This window comes from Penicillium cosmopolitanum, assembly GCF_028827165.1.
Source record: "Penicillium cosmopolitanum strain IBT 29677 chromosome Unknown utg000006l:49.0-5199605.0:1.0-5204138.0, whole genome shotgun sequence".
NCBI lineage: Eukaryota > Fungi > Ascomycota > Eurotiomycetes > Eurotiales > Aspergillaceae > Penicillium > Penicillium cosmopolitanum.
Window position 1 is genome coordinate 4,008,782 of NW_026622676.1, and position 20,527 is coordinate 4,029,308.

The following is a 20,527-nucleotide window of genomic DNA, read 5'->3' on the forward strand; positions in this document are numbered from 1 at the left end:
CTCTCTCTCTCTCTCTTTCTCTCTCTACAGAAGCTATGACGACCAGAAATGAAAAATACCGGTGCTTTTGAGGCGCCAGTGGGAAGGTGTGCCGGAGATTTTGGTTTTGCTTTAAATTTCCTCGATTGTTTGTAGAGCACAGCGACCAGGCTCAAGTTTGCTACTACTAGTACTGGCAAGTACTTGGCCTTATACATGGGTAGATCACGATTGTGAGGAACCTTCCTGATGAATGAATGCGGTGCCTATTTTTCAATTTTTCAATTTTCTTTCTCATTTCAAATCTTCTCTGTGGCCTTCCACCTGGGCACAAAGGATCAACTTATAAACTTGTAAAGACAGTACTTCTACGAATTACTGCCACCAAAGAATCACCTAATAGGTACTCGTAGTGTAAGTAGGATGTATGTTACCCAAGTCCCAACTCGAGCAGTTAGGGTTCTGCTCGAGTTCGTCCTCCTCCACTGCGCACTGTGCGCCCATTTTGACTGGGGCGATGACGCAAAGGGTCGACCAGCCGAGAGCGTCAAGTCACCACGAGGGAGATATTCAATTAGTATGAACCCTAAGTAGATACAGAATATTGAAAGTATCATTCATTTTCATTTTCATTATTACTCTTTAAATTGCATAAGGTGCTCAGAGGAAGCAACACGCGACAAACCAAATCTCTGAAAGATTGTTATACTCGGAGGGCATCGTCATTGGTCAGTGCCCAACTGTTTCCCGCCACACTCACACCCCTCGGACTCGGATTTGTGGAGGCTCCTTCAATCTCAGGGCTTTTCAACCTACTCAACCTCTCATACCTCTCACTCTTACGCGCCTAGGCCTTCCTGTGTCTTTCTTTTGGCATATCAGCGTTTTGTTTCTACGACCAAGCGACTCGTCCAACCCGCGCATCTCATCTCACATTTTTATCCCACTTTCAAACCACAAAGCCTAACCAGGCAAACTCGTCACCATGCCTCCCAAGAAGGCCGACCAGCCTAAGAAGAAGAAGACCACCGTCGATGATAAGGTGAGTCTCCTCAAACTATCCACACAATGTTGCCTTCGTACAAGAAATCTTTTGCTAACCTTAATTTCCTCCATCATTAGACGTTTGGCATGAAAAACGTACGTCAAAAATTCCGATCCGCCTCACCCCTCCCCCTCCCCGCGCAACGATAAAACCCTCCCCCGCTCCAATGACGCCCAATAAAACTAACCTTCCCAACAGAAAAAAGGTGGTGCCGCCAAGAAACAGATCCAACAGCTTCAAGCGCAATCGGCCTCCAACAAGACTCCCGATGACAAGCGAAAAGCCGCTGAGAAACTTCAACTCGCAGCCGAGAAAAAGGCCGCCGAGGATGCCAAGAGGGAGGCAGCAGAGCTATTCAAGCCCGTTCAGGCCCAAAAAGTGCCCTTCGGTGTCGACCCGAAGACTGTGCTGTGTCTCTTCCACAAGAAGGGTGGTTGTGAGAAGGGCCGCAAGTGCAAGTTCAGTCACGATCTGAACATCGAGCGCAAGGCTGCCAAGAAGGATCTGTACACCGATTCGCGTGATGACGAGGGCGAAGGAGAAGAAGAGGGAGGCAAGAAGGCCGACAAGATGGAGGATTGGGACGAGGAGAAGTTGCGCAGTGTTGTGCTCAGCAAGCACGGAAATCCCCGTACGACCACCGACAAGGTCTGCAAATACTTTATCGAGGCTGTCGAGAACCAGAAGTATGGTTGGTTCTGGACTTGTCCGAATGGAGGTGATAAGTGCATGTATAAGCACAGCTTGCCGCCAGGGTACGTGAAGAAGAGACCCAATACTATACTCACTTTCATATTGCTAGACACTGACATTCGCAAACAGATTCGTTCTGAAGACTAAGGAGCAGAAGGCGGCTGAGAAGGCATTGATGGACAAGTCGCCACTTGCTACTCTCACCCTGGAGGACTGGCTCGAGTCTGAGCGCCATAGGTTGACCGGTACCCTCACACCTGTCACCCCAGAGACATTCGCCAAATGGAAGAAGGAACGTATCGACAAGAAAACAGCCGAGTCAGACGCCCAGAAGGCCAAGGAAGCCACTGGTCGTGCCATGTTCGAGGATGGCGCCTGGAAGGAGGAGGAGGAGAGCAGCGACGAGGAGGATGAGTTTGCTGATCTGGTGGAGCAGATGAAGCAAACCCAGCTAGAAAAGGAGAGGCGAGATGCGGAGGAGTTCCTCGAGAGAACTGGCCAGGAGCTTCCCCCGGTGATGGATGGAGATGCCCTCGCACAGAGGGCCGAGGCCGAGGCTGCGGCCGCGGACTGATCTACTTTCGTCTTCTCACGAGACTACTATCATGGGTCTCTTGGCTCTCTTCCCGGCTGGATCTCGGAAAATTCGACTTTTGTCAGTCCGGTCCGTTCCTCACGGGCTCCGATCTGGGTGGCAAGTTGATCGCGAATTCGCAATCGCCTGTCTGACCTGATGCATAGATCATTGGCGTTTTCATGGGCTTTGTCATGTCTCTAGATACCCGGTTCATCACTTGTTGTTCATTAAGCCTTGGGAACCAGGATGTCTTTCCGCATCCTAGGGATTGAGAGTGGATGAGGGTTATGGCAACAGGGAGGGACAGGATTTAGATCTTCTGTTATTTGTGACGGAAGAATCAACGAACTGAAATATTGTTATGGAGTCTTGCTTTGGCTAGCAAAAAGTCCGTTTATTTCCAGTGTTTGCATGAGTTAATTCGATGATTCCCATTGTTTTTTTGCAAAATTTAAAGCGATCGGAGACGTTCCATGTCTTCTTCCTCTGCTTTTTCCATTGGCCGATCAGGCGATACCTAGTGGAAACAAATAAGTGTGTAGCATCATGATAATTTCATTGTGTTCCATGAAACATTGGAGGTTATGAACATTCAATGCTTCTAATTTTGGGAACCGAGCTCACGATGCATTGCGACTATCTTTATCGTTCTCACCCATATTTTTATATGAAAGACTTTTTGCTCGGCATACCTCGGTAAACCCTTGAATAGGAACTTTGCGTCTTCAAGAATATCAGTAGCTTTATGCATGTTCTATTTGGTTGTGTATTTACAAGGTTACCTCCAAGAGTATCTCTACAATACTGCTCTAGCCTGGAGCAGTCCATTCTCCAGCATCATCCCTGCTGTGTCCTCCGCAACACCCCAAGAGATCTCAAATCCCCGCCCGCCAGCCCCGTAGGCATGGACTATGTTCTTGCCATCGGCCAACTTTTCCACCTCCATTCGCATCCCGCCTTGACGAGCAGGTCGGCGTCCCACGATGTCACGAATCACATCGAACTGACCTCCGCTTTCCGGGGCAAAAGGGAACCATTTACTAGCGTTGGCAAGAAGTCGAGTCCTGATATCAAGGGAAGGATTGGGGTCCCACTCATGGGATTGTTTGGTACCTCCAATGATGGTTCCTCCATCTAGCGGGCGAGGGATACAGAAGGACCAGGAACCGTCTGTGTTCTGGCGAGTAATTGTTGCAGAGACGGGGTTGCGTACTAGACATGTTTGGCCTGTCCAGTGTCAGTCGTTATTTCAGTACTAGAGGGTCTAATTATATGACTTGTAGCACATACCTCTTATGATGAAAGATTCAGGGTCTTCAAAGCCCATCCCGGAGCAATTGACCACCGTTCTTACATTTTGCGCGAGGGAAAAGGCTTCCTTCATGTTGGCGAGTGTATACTTTTTCGTCTGACCACCCCTGACAATAAATTTGCGCAGCATATGCGCGCAGTAGACTGGGGAGTTAATCACCCATGTCCCGTATTCGGTACCCCATTTCACACCCACGGGCAGCTCGTCCCTTGCCAAGAGCCGAAAACCATCCACACTGGCGTAAACGTTGCGCAAACTCTGGGGGTCGGAGTATTCTGCAGGCGGTGCTTCGAGGTACTCGACGCCTTTCACGAACTTGATCCCGGCGGCCGGCTCATCGGCCGCCACTCGTTTGAGGTACTGATATGTTCGCTCTGCTTGGTTTGCTTCTCTAAGGACCTGTGGAGACGAGCCTGGCACGGGTCGATAATGTGCGCCAGCCCAGGGTGATGCGTAGTTGATCGATTCATCGGAGGGGAATTCTCTGGCCACGAGAAGCACAGACTGCGATGGAGAAAGCCGTTGTTGGATGCAGCTGGCGGTTGATAGTCCGATGACACCTGCACTGGAAAGTTCTCATATTAGCTAGAGGGCATATTATAGGGTAGTTGCAGACAGAAATTGATATGGACCTACCCTATCACGACGATAGTCTCTGGGTTAGCCATGGCAGATCATATGATTTTAGCGGGACCCAAAAATAGACTTGTAGCAGGGTATCGGCCGCGTGGGAAAGGTTGAAGCCGGAGGACCCTCAGCAAAGGAATTCTCGTGAGTCATGGGATGGAATCCGGGGAAGATAAGAGCCCCGCCATCCCACGTCAGATGATACGCTGCCAATGCGACATGTGGTGGGCCTGCAGTTCATCCAGTATGATGGGTTGGGAGAATGATTGTACGTACTCGTACTTTGGAGAATTCAAGCATAAAAAAAGAGGTTGTTTATCAGTTTACAGCTCTGTTACCTCTGTTTACGGAGTGCTTAGAAGTTCGAATGTAGTCAATAATAATGTGTTGGCGGCTTCTCCTCTCCGCCTCTTTCCTCCAATTTCCAACACAACGTCTTAAATGGCGGTGATCACACGTCGCGCAGACTCTGCGTCTCAACTTACCTTACCAGGCTCAATTGTGAACTTCTTGTGCTTGATACTCGTACTGCTATCACAAAGGGCCCAAGCTCCTACAGCAACACAGCAAAATGTGCCTGATGTGCATGAGGAACCCGGCGGGTTCCTCCAGGCACATAATCACATCACACAGTGGGGGCGAGCACTCTGAACTCCTGAACTCCTGAACGGTTCCCAAGCAACCCTCGAGGTGAAATTAAGGGCTCAAGAAACATGCCTCCGGGGCTGGTGGGTGAACTATGTTTTATGCCTTTGTGACAATCGGCACGACATCACCGTATGAAACACCCGAGACGGAACGGCCAGAATTCTCCGCAGCAACGATGGACTCCACCAATACCCACCAGCAGTTGCTCAATGGTTTCCAGGGCTTGACACTTGGCACGCCTGTTCTCTCCCATTTTCACTGAAAAGGTGAAGCGGCGCTCGCGATTGGCTGCCCGGTGTGATATAGGCGCCGAGGGATCAGCAGTGATGGGATGTGATTGGATGAGCGAGGTGATGAAGGTGCAGCTTGTCAACCACTGCACGGATCCTCGTCACATCAAGTGTCTCAGAACATTCACGGTTTCTTGCATTCGTTTGGTCTCTCGAGTGCGTGATTCTCGAGCCTTGAGGGAAGAGGGTATCAATGAGGGAAACAGACAGAAACCCCCCATGGAATCGAAACATCCTCCTTCAGGAGTTATCAAGGCTGGTCCTCTGCGTGCAACAACAGAGTCCGGGATCGCCTCTCCAGATGTGCAGACATTGCAGACTCGTGCTAGACCCACTCGCCAGATGATGAGGGTTCCCGTCTGTGATTCGGGAGCCTCCTGCATTGATCTAAACCTATAACTTTTTTTGCGACCACCCGTTCCGCTCTCTCGTTGGTGCACACTCACAGCATCAGAGCCACGCTGCCCCAGCCACCCAAGGCTCGATCTCACCGTCTCCGCTAATGATGTGATGCTGCAGTCTCCGATCCTGGACACGGGGGTTAGAGTGGATGCTCGGAGTGCTCGGTCGCTTCCCAACCCGCGCACTGTATGGTCGGTCGTGAAATGAAGCGCCTTGCCCTTCGCACCGGGCGCCAACCCCGATTGCTCGATGGCTAGAGATATGGATCGTCTGTTTGGAAAAAAAAGGAGAACTTTGCTTCTGTCCTACCAGCTGTTAGAATTTAACCCCCTGTTCATATCCTGGCTCCACGCGCAGGGAGTGGCGCCAGCTTTTTTATATCGCCTGCCGATATACCAGCGCATATACTTAGGGCGAAGGGTCCCCCGGTCACCAACTCTTCACCCCGCGTCCTGTGTCCTGTCACAACCTTACGCCCCTCAACGCTAATCATTTTGGAATGTGATAAACGTGGTGCGCAACGAAAAAGAAAAAGAAAAGAAATTTAATCCTGGTTCCTTCTTCTATCACTTCCCAACATTCACACACACCCCGGTCTGTTCGCTGTCCGTTCTACCCCATTCTTGCCTGGTCGCATATTCCCTCGCAGCTAGCTTTTGCCTTAATAGGGCCCAGATCATCGCTACAGCTTGCCCGCTCGATTCTCCTGCAGGCACTAAATCGCGAGGCGTTTCTCATCCCAAATGCCTGGTGCTACCCTAGCCATCTTTTTCTCTTTGCCTTGAGCGGTGCCAACAGGGTCGTGACCGATTAGTAACCTGCCCCTCTGGAGCTGGTCAGGTTCGTGATATTTCTTTCTTCTTCCTATCTTTTTTGTCTCTTTGCACTTTTGAATCCACTGGCCTTGGAGCTGCCAAAGTCGGGCAGCTAGCGCTTGCCGAGAAAGCTCGCCCTGCTAGACTCCAATTCCTCTCCGCATGCCCAGCATTTCCCCATATTTCAACAAGGCAAAATGGTTGAATTAACATGGAATAGAAGCTTGCAGCCAGCCTCGCGACCCTCGAGAACCGTAAAAGCAATGGCGCCGCCGCCAGCCCCCGAGTCTCGTTTCGAGGCCTGCGCTTCGACAGCGTCGTTATTCCTGTATGCCCAAGGTTCGACAATATTATGTCTCCATCATGATACATTAGCGGTGGAGCGGCGCTTTACAAGTCACCAGGAAAAGATCGATTTTATCTCGGTAGACAACGTGAGCGAACGTGGCGCAGGGAGATTGGTTGTGAGCTACGATGTCGGCCAAACGGCGATTGTATGGGATATTTTTACCGGGACCGAAATTGCGCGATTTGCTTCTTTTGAACAGCTGCGAGTTGCGTCATGGATGCGGAATGGGAATGTCGCATTTGGTATGGGCTTTCTGCGCTGATTAGAACTTGGATCTTTTGCTGATGGCAGTGGAATGCAGGTAATGGGAAAGGCGAGGTCATTCTCTTTGAGCCTCCTACCTCGGAACATATATCCGCGCGCACCATCTTCGATCCTATCACATCTCTTGCCCCGGCCACAGATTGTCGTACTTATGCGATCGGGTACGTTTCAATCGCCAGTCGACCTCATGCCATTACTACAGCACTAACGAAATTTAATTAGCTATCAAAATGGATCAATCTTGATTGCCAATCTTCTCCCCCAATTTACTATACTCCACACACTGACTACTTCACGTGGGCCATCCCCAATCATTTCAATTGCCTGGCATGCCTCTTCATCGAAACAGAAATCAGACATGTTGGCAACGCAGGCGTCAAATGGCGATTTGAGGGTTTGGAGTGTGGCAAAGCCCCCCGGAAAAGAGTCGCCCAGGGTAATTCGAGTCTTGAAACGGTCCGACTCAACCTCCGAGGATCCTAAATGGATGTCATGGTCTAAAAATGGTCGAATTGTGCAATATCTCGAGGGGTGAGTATTATCTTTGTTTTACATTGCAACTCTTTGGTGATATTTGAGTATGCTGACTCAAGTCTTTCTCTACTTAGTGAAACATGGTCTTGGGACGTTCGAACCAAGCATGTCACTTATGAGCCAATTCCCACAGTAGAGGGAGTACGGGGTCTTGCAAGCTATGGTCCTACAGCCACACTCTTTACTCTTGGTCCCCAAGACACTGTACAGCAGTATGACTTGGATAATCCGGCAATGGTTGCAAATGTACAGCATCTCCGATTGAATTCTCGGTCAGGAACATCAGAAGGAAGTCGGTCACGGACAATGTCTCCCGGGCGCTTGCAAGACGCCCCGGAGATTCGGGAACGTGGATCCGGAAGACGAACGCCATATGATACAAATGGAATCGACAGCGCGAAGCAGCAAAGATCGGACCTTGTCAGTCCTGCTTCATCAAGGAGCCGAACGGAATCTGTTAGCTCTAAAGCCTCATCTGGGAGGTACAAGGTCGAGCGACCTTTTTCACCACCTAGCCGATCTGCTCAGAGTGGTACTTCCTTTTCGATGACATCCATTGGTCGCGATACACCGCAACCATCCGCCACCTATCCATATGCTTCATCCGTGTCAATGTCATCGGTGAAGAGTTCTCGTGTTGGATCTCGATTAAGAAACGAAGTCCAGAGGAGCCCCGCGGAGAAGAATGTTGTCGACTTGTTTCCCTTCATCCGAGCACGACTAAATGATGTTCCTTATAAATCACACCCGCCTATCGATGAGAACCATCTGACACCCGAAGATTTACGACAGCAAATGTTGAATGTTGTTTTTGGGTGGGAAGGAGATACCCAAGACCTTATTAGAGATGAGTGTATGTCTCCGTACCATATCATGGACCCCGGCCTACCTACTAACAAAGCTTTTAGTGGCTCGACACGCACCGGAGAGCCAAAGTGCCGTTCTTTTGGCACAATGGCTTGGTGAGACCGATACGGATCAAATGGCTAGCATGATCAAGCCAGGGCAAGTGACTGGGTTTGACTGGATGGTTCTGGCTCTGAGCCAAATGAGTCGACAAGCGCAAGCGAACAAGGTTGGACAGGCATTCGTGCAAAAGCTGCTAGAAATGGGAGACATTCACACGGCAGCCTCTATCCTATTAGGTCTCGGTGATATCAACGATGCTATTGAGGTCTATGTCTCTCAAAATCATTTCATGGAAGCAATTTTAATGACCTGCCTTTTCTTACCATCGGACTGGCAACGTCAGTCATACCTTGTTCGTCGATGGGGAGAGTATGTTGTTTCGCATTCCCAACAACAACTCGCAATCAGGTGTTTCATGTGCACTGGTGCTGAGCCTACTGAGCCTTGGACCTCTCCTGCTGCTCAACAGGCTGCCTCATTTGCAGAGGTGATTAGAGGAAAGTCACCACTTGCCTCCCCTGACCTCAACCAACCTCATAGCGCAGGCCTACTCGTGCCACCTCCACCTCGCCCAAGATCAGCTTCCAACCAACAACGTCAAGCTGGAAAAGGACCTGCTCTCAAGTTAATCACATCATTCGACCCGCAGCCGCACAACCGCTTCAAATTCCCAGGGTTGAAATCTGATGATCGAACTCCAACAAATGCACCTGGCGTCACCCCAATCGCGGAATCAGCCGTGGCTGACTCGGCTCTGTCTCCTGGAGGGCTTTGGGTCCTATAAGCTCAATAATATCCAGAGTTTGAGCCAAGCCATGACTTCACGAACAAATACACCTTCCTTTAATCGCCGGCGCCTACCTTCAATTGGAGAGACTCCAGTGGATGTCCACCCCCGACATTTTCTCGATCAGGCTCTTACAACAACGCTAGCGGTTATGGCTCAACATCGGAGAATGAAGATACAAGCGGCCACGAACAGAGTCGAGATGAACAAAGTGATAGTGGCTTGTTGACACTTTCCGCAACCGTATACAACCCTGGGCAGGACTCGTTGAAGCCAAGTCCTCAGACTGCTGTACAGGCTATGGACAAATTTGCGTCCATCAAGGGACTTCCATCTCCCGCACCCGGTGTTTTTGAAGCCCTGAAAGATCATTCTGACCTCCGCAATGGCTCGCGTGATCGCAAGCCAAATGGCCTCCAGATTGACCTGGTAGATGCAGAAGAATGTCAGCCAGATCAACATGATCAGTCAGGCCTACTCCACAGTGCCAAGAGTGCCCATAGCTATGCTTCAACAACCAAGAGCCCGAGTGTTCGAAGCATTGATCAATATATCAGCAGTCTGGACGAGGCAAGCTACCGCGTCCATGCAAAGAAAAGTCATAGTCATCGTTCAAACGGCCGCGGGAGAAGAAACACAGATGAAACTGCCAGCCAAGGCTCACGCCCTCATCACTCTCGGGAAGCTTCCCAGGAAGTCCGTGGCCGGAATGAGCGTAGATATATACAACCAGCCAAGCGATCACCTTCCTCGCCAGTGCCCATGTCACCTGAAGAATTGGCGCAGTATGAAACCGCAGGCCCTGAAAAAGTCGATGAATCCGGAAAGAAGTCACGCTCTCGCGCTAGGAGTTCAAGCAAGATGAGAAATCCAGGATCACGCAGTCGCCAACGCTCTTCTAGCAAACGCGCGGTAAATCGCGCTGGGAAAGAGGCATCATCCCGTGGCCGTAGTGTTGATCGTCAAGGATCTACTATGAGATCACCATCTTCGCCGCTTCCCATGTCGCTGCCTATGACACTTCCCAACCACGAGCCTGCCAAATCGAATGAGACAGATGATCCACTTCGAATTGTTGCCGGGAATCGGGAGCGGCTTCGTTCACAGCACAGAAGTGCCAGTCGTCGCCGTGCAGAGAGAGGAACTAGTTCTAGAAGAGAAGGGTCAACAGAGTCCAGACATCGACCTTCCTACAGCCAACCGGAGATTCGACACATTCCGGAGCCAGAATTACCCGCCCAACCCGCGGGGCTTGAATTGCTGAGCAGCAAGACCTTTGGTCAGGAAGACACCTTCGTCCCTGTGAACAGCCAGGACGTATACGATGCCGACGCCGCTGCTGCCGCGGAGGAGGCCCAAGATATAGTGTCTCCCATTGTATCCCCAACTACCCCGTTTGTTAGCCTGGCCGAGAGAAAGAGGAGAGAGTTGGCAGCTGCAGAACTAGAAGCACGCCGACTCTCACTTGCCCGCAACCCTTCTGCTCCCAACATCCCCTTCCCGGGTGATCTGCAGTCCGCTAGAAGCCCAGTCTCTGTTCGAAGTCCTGTGGAAAGCCCTCCTCCATTTTCGGGCAACTCCTACTTCCCTCGAGTTCCATCTCGAAACAACATCCCCCCGAGCAAGAACTCGCCAGAATACCAAAGCGGATCCGACTCCAGCTCTGGTCGCTCTGGTCCTCCTCTTGGACTTCCAGCAACACCACGAGCAATGCGACACCCCAAATACGGTGGTAATGGCATCGAGCAAGAGCGTCCTCCTTCTGTACCTGCACTTCCCACGGATAGCTATGGCGCAATTCTCCTCTCTGATGCACGATATCAAGGCGAAGCAGAAAGAATTGGTCGGTCAATGTCAGTCCCCATGCCAGAAGGCCAATTCAAGAATTCTGCACCGGTGCCAACGGACATCCCAATGCACCCACGCTTCAACCCCAATCTCCCTCGAAGCCGTTCAAACAGCCGTAGCCGCAACATGAGTCATCGACGCACGAGCTCCGGTGGTTATATCTCTAGTACATCGCCGAGCGTCACGGTGAGCATCGAGGAGACAATCGAGGCTGCAATGCACAGGAGACCATCCGCACATTATGTCGAGACCATCCCACCTCCACCTCCACCTCCGATCCTCCCAGAGCTCCAACATCTCAACACACCCCCTCCCCCACCTCCGATACCCGGATCCAATGACCCCGTCTCGCCTCGTGATTCCTCTGCTACCATCGACGTTGCTATTGACAGTGTCGATATGGGCCGCTTACTCCCCCGTGCCATGACCGCCGCTCCAACATTGAATGCAAGTGAGGCCCGTCAGAGTATCGGCCGGCGCATGTCGTTCGATCACCGGCGCAATCGCAGCTCCAATGAGAGTTTCACCAACAAGCTGCGCAGTCTAACCCGCATGCGCAGTAACAGCCGAAGCGTGGAGCCTTGGACAACACACCAATACGAGAACGAAATGCCGTACGAAAGTGTGCAATCACATACTCTGGCACCCGGGCAGAGTTACGGCATCTGATCGAATGACCCCAACTGAACTACCTCTGATGACCTTGCATGATCTTTTACACCTACTACCCAACCACATTTGTTTTCAGTTTTGCTCCTTCTTCCTCTTTCTTGGGCTTCGATAGCGTTATAACGTCATATCCTCTCATCTCTTTCTCCCCTTGGTCATTTATACCCGCCCTCGCTATCTAGTTATTTTGTGTTATTTATTTTCCTTCGTCGAGTTCTCATTAAGCAAATTGTTTTCCCGGTATTTGGATCACGCCATGGTAGACCCTTAAGAGGTCTTATTACTTTTCTCGAAATTTTCATATCGCCACTGCTTCCCAGACTCGACAGCCAGTCTTCTGGTTAGGGGAAACTCGTGTCAATAAGAACCGAGTATATATGAAGCCCGCCGCACGACATGGATGCAACCTGCAAACAGCAGAAATTGAGATCCATCAGTCACCATTGATTAAACAATCAAGGCGATCATTAATTCACTTGCTAATCGGACCAAGAGACAATACGACAGAATCAACAGCAAATGTTCAAATAGAGGAACAACGCAAGTTTTGGGTGATGAAGCTGTTATATGAGCTGAAGTTGAGTTGAGTTGAGTTGAGCTGAGTTGAGTTTTGGAGGCTAAGGGTATTACGTTGGGTGTTGTCTAAGGGCCCAGAGACCATCTATCTAGAGTGGGCAATAAAAGTAGTTAGGACCAACAATTGTATTTTCATTCCGTCCTCCTATATGACAATTTTGTCTTCCGTAAATTCTGTAAGGGTCATCTAGATATTTTGGGGGCTGGTGAAACCGTTTAAACAACAGTCTCCTTGCAGGCAATGCCGTATTTCTCCTAAACATGACCGATTAGCATACTGAGCTTCATACAAAATGATTTTGTTTCTTGCAAAGAAGTAGAAAAAGATGTCTAGCTTACCTTAAGCTCCTTGATGAGAGGGTTGTTGATCTTGCCGTTCATGGGGGCGAGAACTCCCTTCTCAGAGAGGGTGCCGTTCAGGACCTGCTTGACAGCGACCGCGCAGGGAACACCGACTGTATATCATTAGTAAACGTCCAAGGGCACATATTTATCGCGAGCACTTACCAAGCTTGGCCATGGCGGAGTAGCCGTTGGGGTCCAGGCTGCCGTACTCAACGAGAGTGGACAGGCGGGTCTCCTTGGAGCCGTCCTTGTTCTCAACCTCGAACTTGTGTTGCAGGCTTTGGATAGAGTTAGCGTTGTTTGTTTTTCTGGGTCTCGACTTTCTGAACTTACATGACGATATCACGCTCGCCCTCACCGTACTGCATCTTCTTCTCGAGGGTGGCGCAGATGGTGTCCAGAGGGTTACCACGGGGGATGGTCTGATGAGGTAGTGTTAGCGAATTACTCAAGTGGTCTCGCCATGGGAAATAATTACCTTCTCATCCGAGAAGGTTCCGAGCCAGCGCAGACCACCGATGATGTGCTGCTTCTGGGTCTCGTCCTTGAAGTTGGTCTTGGCAGAGATAGCCTTGACCAGGGTCTCCTCGTCAGAGGCGGAAGCGCCAAGCTGCTTCTGCAGGACGTCCTTCCAGGCACCGGCCTGCTTGAAGGTATCCTGCTCAGCATCGTCGAGGAAGCCAATGTCGACAAGAACCTTGACGAACTCGGGGAAACCGGCGTAACGGAGAGTACCACTAAATGAAAGTTAGGACATAGGCCAGAAAGCAGATGGATATATACTATGTACCGGACGATAGTCTGAGCCTCGGGGATGTTGTAGCGCTCCTTGTAGGGGGTGGAATCTCTGTTGGGGTACGCGACAGTGGCGAAACCGGGGTAGATGTGGTAGGGCTTGGCGGTAGCCATCAGATCTATAACAAGCATTAGTGTATAGATTCCTCAAAATTAGACCATGGGTGGATCGTACCGGGGCCAGCAACATCGACAATCTTGCCATCCTGGTAGAAGCGAGCAGCGTTGCGCAGGGCAAGCAGGACACCACGAGGAGACCTTAATCCATATCTTATTAGCCTCGTATTTCAATGCTGAATTCTCGCGGCTTTCTTACCAGGAGAACTTGTATCCGAGAGGGTTTCCAGAGCTCTCGGGGGCGGGGAGACCACCACAGTATGACAGGAAAGAAATGATCTTTCCACCCTCCTGGTGAACCTCCTCAATGGTCTTGACGGCGTCTGGATAGCATTAGTATTTTATAGAGTGGGGTTATTCCAACGCTCAATACTTACACAGGTGGTCGACACCGGGGTCAACACCAATCTCGTTCATGACGGTGATACCGGCCTTCTTGCACTCCTCATCAAGCTCCAGCATGGCAGGGCTGACATAGCTAGTGGTGACGACGTGCTTCTTGGTGCGGATAGCGGCCTTGATAACCACAGCGTGGAAAGCTGGGTATGTTGTTAGCTCGGCATGGGGAATATTGTTGTAGATTCGGTTCTTAAGGACGCACTGTAGGGAATCAAGGAAATGACAAGGTCGTGCTTGGCGAGCTCAGCATCGAGGGCCTTCTCGTCACTGACGTCGAGGGAGATGGGGGTAGCACCCTTAACACCGGCGGAGAGAGCCTTGGCGGACTCGAGGGTTCTGCAGGCTAGTATATTGTCAGCGCATTGATCCAGTATGTATATAAACCGAAATCCATGATCGATTGCATACCAACAGTCACGGCAATGCCGGACTCAGTGAGAATGTCGAGGGTGGGCCGGGTGACGAACCCCGCGCCAAGCATCAATACCCTATATCATGCTATTAGTAGAGTTCATTAAAGCGTCAAATAGGGCTAGAATGGGTCGAACATACTTCTGGGCAGCCATTGTGAGGATATGGGATCAATTGAAAGAAATTGACTTGAAATCCGGGATCGGAGGGGAATGTTGAAGCAAAAGAACCGCCTCCGAGTCATCGACCCCACCACTGGCAATATATGCTGGGCCTCTCCGAGCTCGCTTCAAGTTTCTCGATTACTCATTCTGCCCCGCGGGTGCGGGGTCCATTAGGGGCAGGCGGTGGGGAACACCGGGGAACAACCGGCCCGGGGTAACTATTCAGTATAGGTACGCATGCTATTGGGGTATGGATATACTAGTAGTACTAGTGGAATGCGCTTAATTGCCATATGAAAATATAGGTAGATCAATGTTATAATACACGCCTATGCAGGAAGAAATTCCAAATATGAGATCACCAGTTACGACCGCGGGACGGTCCCTCACTCGACGCGTTTCGCTCCGCATCCATCATCTTGTCAAATTCGGCCTGGGCTTGGTCTTTTTCACGTCTTCGATCATAGTCATACCGATCCTGATCAATAGGAAGGGAATCGTTTGTCGACCCGGTATCGCTCTGTGCTTGTGCTTGGCCCCATTGACGAGGTGCTGCTGGTCGGGAGCCCTGTGCTGAATTCTGTCGTCGGATACGATCCCAGGCACTACCCGTGGACGTTCCAGTCATGCTGGTATTCCGGTATTCCGGTGCAGTAGGGCTTGCATCATCCTCGTCGTTAGAGCCGAAAAAGTCCAACTTGGAGTCTGATTGAGAAGACCCATTGCCCGAGTTCTGCGCGGAGCCATACGAAGACTGAGGGACAGAGGCATCCTGGCCATTTGGATTCGTACCGTATGCCGTTTCATCCTCGAATGAAACCGTCGCTGATGAGGCACTATCATCCCTAGACTGACCCTTCTCTCCTTGGCCAGTGATACCATAGCGAGTATAGCCCAGGTCCTCTAAAATTCGACCGGCAAAACCATAATCGAGAGTTTTCATACGTCTGTGGCGATCATTCGAAAGTGCGCGCTTTCTCGTTTGTATATCTTCCGGTGTCGAATTCTCCATAGCTGAGTTATATCCGCTCAAACGCGGGTCTTGCAAATCTTGAGCATATCTAAACGCCGCAGCAAATCGCGTGGTGAGACTGCTTGTAGTGAGGATGAAAAGCATCATAAAGCATTTTTGACCGAGCATTGTCCTGAAACCTGCCGGGTCGTTGAGACGAAACCCATTCAGCCCAGTGAAAAAGTTGGCAAGCGTGGGTTTCTTGGGATAATAGGGCGATTTGCGTGCTCCCAAAAATAGATATGACGAGCCGAGAAAATAAGTCATTGGGAACGCCAAGTCTTTGGTGTAAATCGCTCGAGATCCTGCTGCGGTAAAGACATCGAATTCGTCTTGCGTTGGGATGCGACCCGATGCGACCCAAAATCTCTCAACATCATGAGCCAACTCCCCTGCGAGACTTAATTTCCAAATCGTGGTACCCCAGAAGCCGAGATACAATGTGATAGGGTCGGGCCTCACAAGAAGCTCTGGCCGCACGCGCACCGGATTGCTATGTATGAGAGCGGGGTTCTCGCTGAGTTGAGGATTGGCGGTTGAGGTAATACCCCTGGGATTCCCACTTTCCTCACGGAAAGTATCGTCGAGAACCATGACGTTTTGTGCGGGAGGTGATTGATGGGAGCTTTAGCGGAGATGGAAACTTGGGAGGTCTAAAGCTCTCAGAAGTGACGTTATGAGATTAGTCATCTATGTATTAGTCAGGATTTCATTGGATCGGCAGTCAAAAGGACTTGTACAAAAGGAAAGAGCTAACGTGTCTTGCGCCAAGTCAAAAAGAACTCAGAATGTCAGAGATACTAGTAGGAAAAGTCCATCTATATCATATATGGATATACGATCTATATCCATACTTGGATAGTGGAAACAAAGTAGGAGCTCCGACTTGATGAAGTGATGTATACGTTATCAGCATCGAACCCACGAGTAGCTACTGGGATATTGAATACAGCATGAAGAAAAGTCAAACAATAGATTAAAACAGTAGCTCAATCATAATAAGTTTACCACTTCTCAATATATGGCCGCAGATCCAGCTCGAATGCAAAGGTTGTACGCGGCTGAGTATGCAAATGCCAATACGAATCCGCAATCTAGTAGATATGGTCAACTCCCAATGTTTCGAGCAGGGGGAACGTCAATTTTCTCAATTCAGACTTACAGCATCAGGACTCAACTTAGCATCTTCATGCTCGAACACCCAGGCCTTGGTGCGTGGGATATCAATCACACCGTCAATGATGGCATGCGACACATGGATCCCCTGTGGTCCGAACTCCCGGGCAAGTGATTGCGCCAATGCTCGAAGGGCAAATTTGCCAGTGGCAAAGGCAGCAAAATTAGCTGATCCCTTCACGCTGGCTGTGGCGCCGGTGAAAATTAAAGTTGGTGGGTGAGTTAGCTTTTCTTTCGCTTCAAGGAATAGAGGCAGGGCACGCTGTGCGATGTAGAATGCGCCCTTTCTGTTAAGGCAAAGCAGTTAGTAAAGTATTATTGCCATTCTATGTTGAATTGCTTTGATAGATCGACACAGGGGACAACACTCACGCCTGTGCCTCAAATCCCAGAGAGAACTCCTTCTCTGTCAGTTCCAAGAATGGCTTTCTGGCGAAACCACCACCGGAATTAAAGATCGTAGCAGCGAGAGGGGAGTCTGGGAACTTCTTCGCAATCTCATCAAATGCCGAATTAACGCTCTTTGCGTCTGCGACGTCGGTGCTAATGCCGATAGCTTGGCCGCCGCTACTGTTGATCTCTTGCACAACTGGATCGAAGTTTTCGGGGTTCCGAGACAGAACAACTACTGAATATTCTTTGGCGAAGCGTCGGGCAATGGATGCACCCTGTTCTTTCTGCATTAGATGGTAGACTGGAAGAGATCAGACGTCTTGGAAGCATACGGTGCCTGGGCCAACGCCAGCAATAACTGCAAGAGCCTTTGGTGCCATGGTGAAGACTATTCCTTTCAAAAATTTATTTCTAAAACTTATGTTTTCACGGAGCGGGGGGGATGAAATAGGATTAAATAGGATGATGCGTTCGGGGTGTCATCCCCGACGCTTAGAAATGCAGCGGGGGATTGATCATCACTTCGGTAAATGATACCATCCGTGGGGAATGGGACTGACATCACGCTATAACCTCGGGATATTGATGATAATATCAAAATTCAGCCGAATATTTCCCATGACACCATGATTCTGCAATATCTCATGCTTGCCTACTACTACTATCTTTAACTCTAACTACTAAGTGTAGATGTAAAGTGGATCCTAGTGGTGCCTGAGGCGGCTATCGCGCGATAAGCTCCGGATTTTTCCAGCTTCATCGCATCTCATCGCATCTCATTGCATTGCATTACAACAAAACTTACACTTGAACTCTCCATACAGCATACAATAATGGACCCTCCAGACCCTCTCCTCACTGAGCTCTGCTCAATATGGTACTTCCCACCCCTCCTACTTCCCATAACACCAACCCAACGATATCCCATTCTAACAACCACCCGAAACAGCCACATCAATCCCCCCAAATACCGCTGTCCACGCTGCTCAACCCGAACCTGCTCCCTACCCTGCACAAGACGCCACAAACTCTGGTCCCAATGCTCCGGCGTCCGTGATCCAGCTGCCTACCTCAAACGCAGCGAACTAGCCACCCCGTCCGCCTTCGACCGGGACTTTAATTTCATTTCTGGCATTGAGCGCTCGCTCGAGCGTGCCGAGCGCGATGCCGAGAATCGCGGTATCGATCTCGCGCAGACGGCTGCTGAGTCTGCCGATACCGCCGGCGGTGGTGAACAGGCGCAGAATACTGGCGCTGTCGCTGGACAGAAGAGAAAGCACCCTGGTGGAGGTTTGGTCAAGGGTGAGGCGGGTTTCTTGCGTGGCGCGGAGGCTGGTGGTGTGAGGGTTGTTAGGGCGCCTAGGGGAATGTCGAGGAATAAAGCTAATGGGTCGAGGTGGCATCCCAAGTAAGTTGTGTTATGCTCTTTTAATCTCCTGCAGAACTTCTGGGGACTAATCGGTGTGCTGTGGTACTAGGCATAAATGTTTGAGTTGGTCTGTCGAGTGGATCTCTGCGTCTGGCGAGAAGGTTGTGAGGAATTGTCTTGAGACGGGCATTCTCTCTGAGGCTTATAACCGTGCTTTTGCCCTACCGAAGGAGGATAGGCCTGGGAAAGAGGAAAAGGGAGAGCAAAAAGAAGGCGCTTCTGTGAGTCTGGATCAGTCGAATCCACCTTCGACTTCTGAGGCTCCTCCAACCACGGATGCCTCAAATGAACAACAACAACAACAACCTGCGCCGTCGTCAACCTCGGGTCCGGTCGAAAAATCTACAGAGACAACAGAAACAAACCCACCAAAGCTACCGATCGGCCCACATCGTGATGTTTACTTCTACATCCACCGTCCACAAACGAAGACAAAGAAGCCGGTTCTGGCCCCTTTGCCCCCATCAGCAACACTAGGGTCCGTACTACGTGATCGTACGGTTCTAGAATTCCCGACTATCTACGCGCTGCCTGAGTCGGTGGAGAAACTCGGCGCTGAAAATGAAGACGGGCGGTTCATTCTGGAAGAGGAGTATCTACAGACCGCAGATCCCGAAGAGATTAGCGGCACGTCTGGGGATCTGGAGCTTCCGGATACGGGCGCTGAGCAAGATGCGGAATCAGAGCTACAAGATCTGGATGAGAAGAAGGTGATGGAGGTCTTGACGCAGGATCTCTTTGAGCCGATTCCTGAACAGGGGACATCATGATTACAAATGATTTGGACTTGTCGCGCCCAGCTACAAATAGGCGATTGACACAATATCAGAGAAGGGACATTCAATGTACAGTGTACTATATTCATCATCGATTTGGTCAGTCATACACATAGACGGTCAAAAATAATAACTATGGGTGATCTTATCTATATCCAAGTCATTGGATAGTTCGGTCGTTTGCGTCTGCAACTTTGCTATTCAAGCTTACAGCGTCCGGACTCTCGACTAGGACAGCAGGCTTCGACAGGACGTCGACTCTTTCGTAGGGATTATAGGGTACGAAGAGGCAGGCATCTCGAAATCTTTTCGGTAGCCAGCGGCTAGTCGATTAAAGCGAGACGGAGCGCGGCCCCGTGGGCATACAGTGCGAACGAATGTTAGACGGTTTCAAGTTCACTCGGACGAGGTACAGCCTGTACCATCGAGGAGTTAATCAGATTGATCAGGATGATCGAAATAAACAAAAACACCCAAACACCAGCACCCAGAAGGGAAAGGATGCCCAGGGGTATTTAACTAATTCACAAAAATTCACAAAAAACATGAAATGCCAAATATAACACCAAAGGGGATGTAAATGCCGCTATGCAATAAAAAAATAAAACAATCAAATCAAAATGATAACACCAAGGCATATGCAATGATCAAATGCAAACTGATACTCAGCAAGGTATGCGTTGAGGACAACGCAAGCCTTAAATGAACAATCGCTCATGCGAATGCTATAGATATCCTGTGCCAAACCACAGGATATTCAAGAGCCCTATGGGGGCTGCGTTTGTCTGTTAAAGACAACCAAGACATCTTTACTTCCTCTAAATGACCAACTTTGACCAAAGTTCTGATTCCAAGAGGTTGCTGCCAACACTTTCAGAACAGCCCGAGGGTCTCACAGAGTCATTCAATCGGTAGTTATGACAGAAATGGACCTGCAGGTATGTATCCTTGGAAACAAAGCCTGCGGGTATGAGCAATCACCTCACGCGACTGCATGATATTCCGTGGAATGGTACACGGAATTGAATTGCCCCGGAGGGCTGGCTTTTCGCAAGACGAAAGAACCGGGTATCTTCCAACCCTGGCGGAACAAGTGTCCGCGCTGGACGCCAGTATAGCAGAGCAGAAGGAGCACACTCCATTCAGTTGCAGAAGACAATTCCAGAGGTTGAGAGAGGTTTCAAAA

At 50.1% G+C, this 20,527-nt stretch overlaps 7 protein-coding genes across 7 annotated transcripts; 3 read left to right on the plus strand and 4 right to left on the minus strand.

Moving 5' to 3' along the window:
* Positions 1-964: 964 nt before the first annotated feature.
* N7509_006028 (translation machinery-associated protein TMA46) lies at positions 965-2,291 on the plus strand (the record flags this gene model as incomplete). The annotated part of the gene is made up of 4 exons (XM_056630665.1): positions 965-1,021; positions 1,102-1,119; positions 1,223-1,779; positions 1,847-2,291. 4 exons carry the CDS (start codon positions 965-967, stop codon positions 2,289-2,291), a joined length of 1,077 nt encoding a protein of 358 aa, XP_056489967.1.
* Positions 2,292-3,090: 799 nt separating this feature from the next.
* N7509_006029 (FAD-dependent oxidoreductase) lies at positions 3,091-4,274 on the minus strand (the record flags this gene model as incomplete). Its single annotated transcript, XM_056630666.1, has 3 exons — positions 3,091-3,521; positions 3,585-4,171; positions 4,243-4,274. 3 exons carry the CDS (start codon positions 4,272-4,274, stop codon positions 3,091-3,093), a joined length of 1,050 nt encoding a protein of 349 aa, XP_056489968.1.
* Positions 4,275-6,585: 2,311 nt separating this feature from the next.
* On the plus strand, positions 6,586-11,748 carry N7509_006030 (WD40 repeat domain-containing protein; the record flags this gene model as incomplete). Its single annotated transcript, XM_056630667.1, has 6 exons — positions 6,586-6,979; positions 7,039-7,162; positions 7,224-7,532; positions 7,610-8,388; positions 8,444-9,200; positions 9,378-11,748. 6 exons carry the CDS (start codon positions 6,586-6,588, stop codon positions 11,746-11,748), a joined length of 4,734 nt encoding a protein of 1,577 aa, XP_056489969.1.
* A 792-nt stretch (positions 11,749-12,540) lies between these two features.
* Positions 12,541-14,546, minus strand: lys9 (saccharopine dehydrogenase (NADP+, L-glutamate-forming); the record flags this gene model as incomplete). The annotated part of the gene is made up of 12 exons (XM_056630668.1): positions 12,541-12,579; positions 12,664-12,779; positions 12,832-12,947; positions 13,003-13,091; positions 13,148-13,406; positions 13,460-13,583; positions 13,640-13,722; positions 13,781-13,904; positions 13,959-14,120; positions 14,183-14,323; positions 14,389-14,468; positions 14,533-14,546. The coding sequence occupies 12 exons, from the start codon at positions 14,544-14,546 to the stop codon at positions 12,541-12,543; spliced, it is 1,347 nt and encodes a 448-aa protein (XP_056489970.1).
* A 367-nt stretch (positions 14,547-14,913) lies between these two features.
* On the minus strand, positions 14,914-16,161 carry N7509_006032 (putative endo-1,3(4)-beta-glucanase; the record flags this gene model as incomplete). The annotated part of the gene is made up of 1 exon (XM_056630669.1): positions 14,914-16,161. One exon carries the CDS (start codon positions 16,159-16,161, stop codon positions 14,914-14,916), a length of 1,248 nt encoding a protein of 415 aa, XP_056489971.1.
* A 410-nt stretch (positions 16,162-16,571) lies between these two features.
* Positions 16,572-17,516, minus strand: N7509_006033 (oxidoreductase, short chain dehydrogenase/reductase family; the record flags this gene model as incomplete). The annotated part of the gene is made up of 4 exons (XM_056630670.1): positions 16,572-16,661; positions 16,730-17,030; positions 17,116-17,420; positions 17,469-17,516. The coding sequence occupies 4 exons, from the start codon at positions 17,514-17,516 to the stop codon at positions 16,572-16,574; spliced, it is 744 nt and encodes a 247-aa protein (XP_056489972.1).
* Positions 17,517-17,969: 453 nt separating this feature from the next.
* N7509_006034 (zinc finger HIT domain-containing protein) lies at positions 17,970-19,335 on the plus strand (the record flags this gene model as incomplete). The annotated part of the gene is made up of 2 exons (XM_056630671.1): positions 17,970-18,544; positions 18,615-19,335. 2 exons carry the CDS (start codon positions 17,970-17,972, stop codon positions 19,333-19,335), a joined length of 1,296 nt encoding a protein of 431 aa, XP_056489973.1.
* Positions 19,336-20,527: the final 1,192 nt, after the last annotated feature.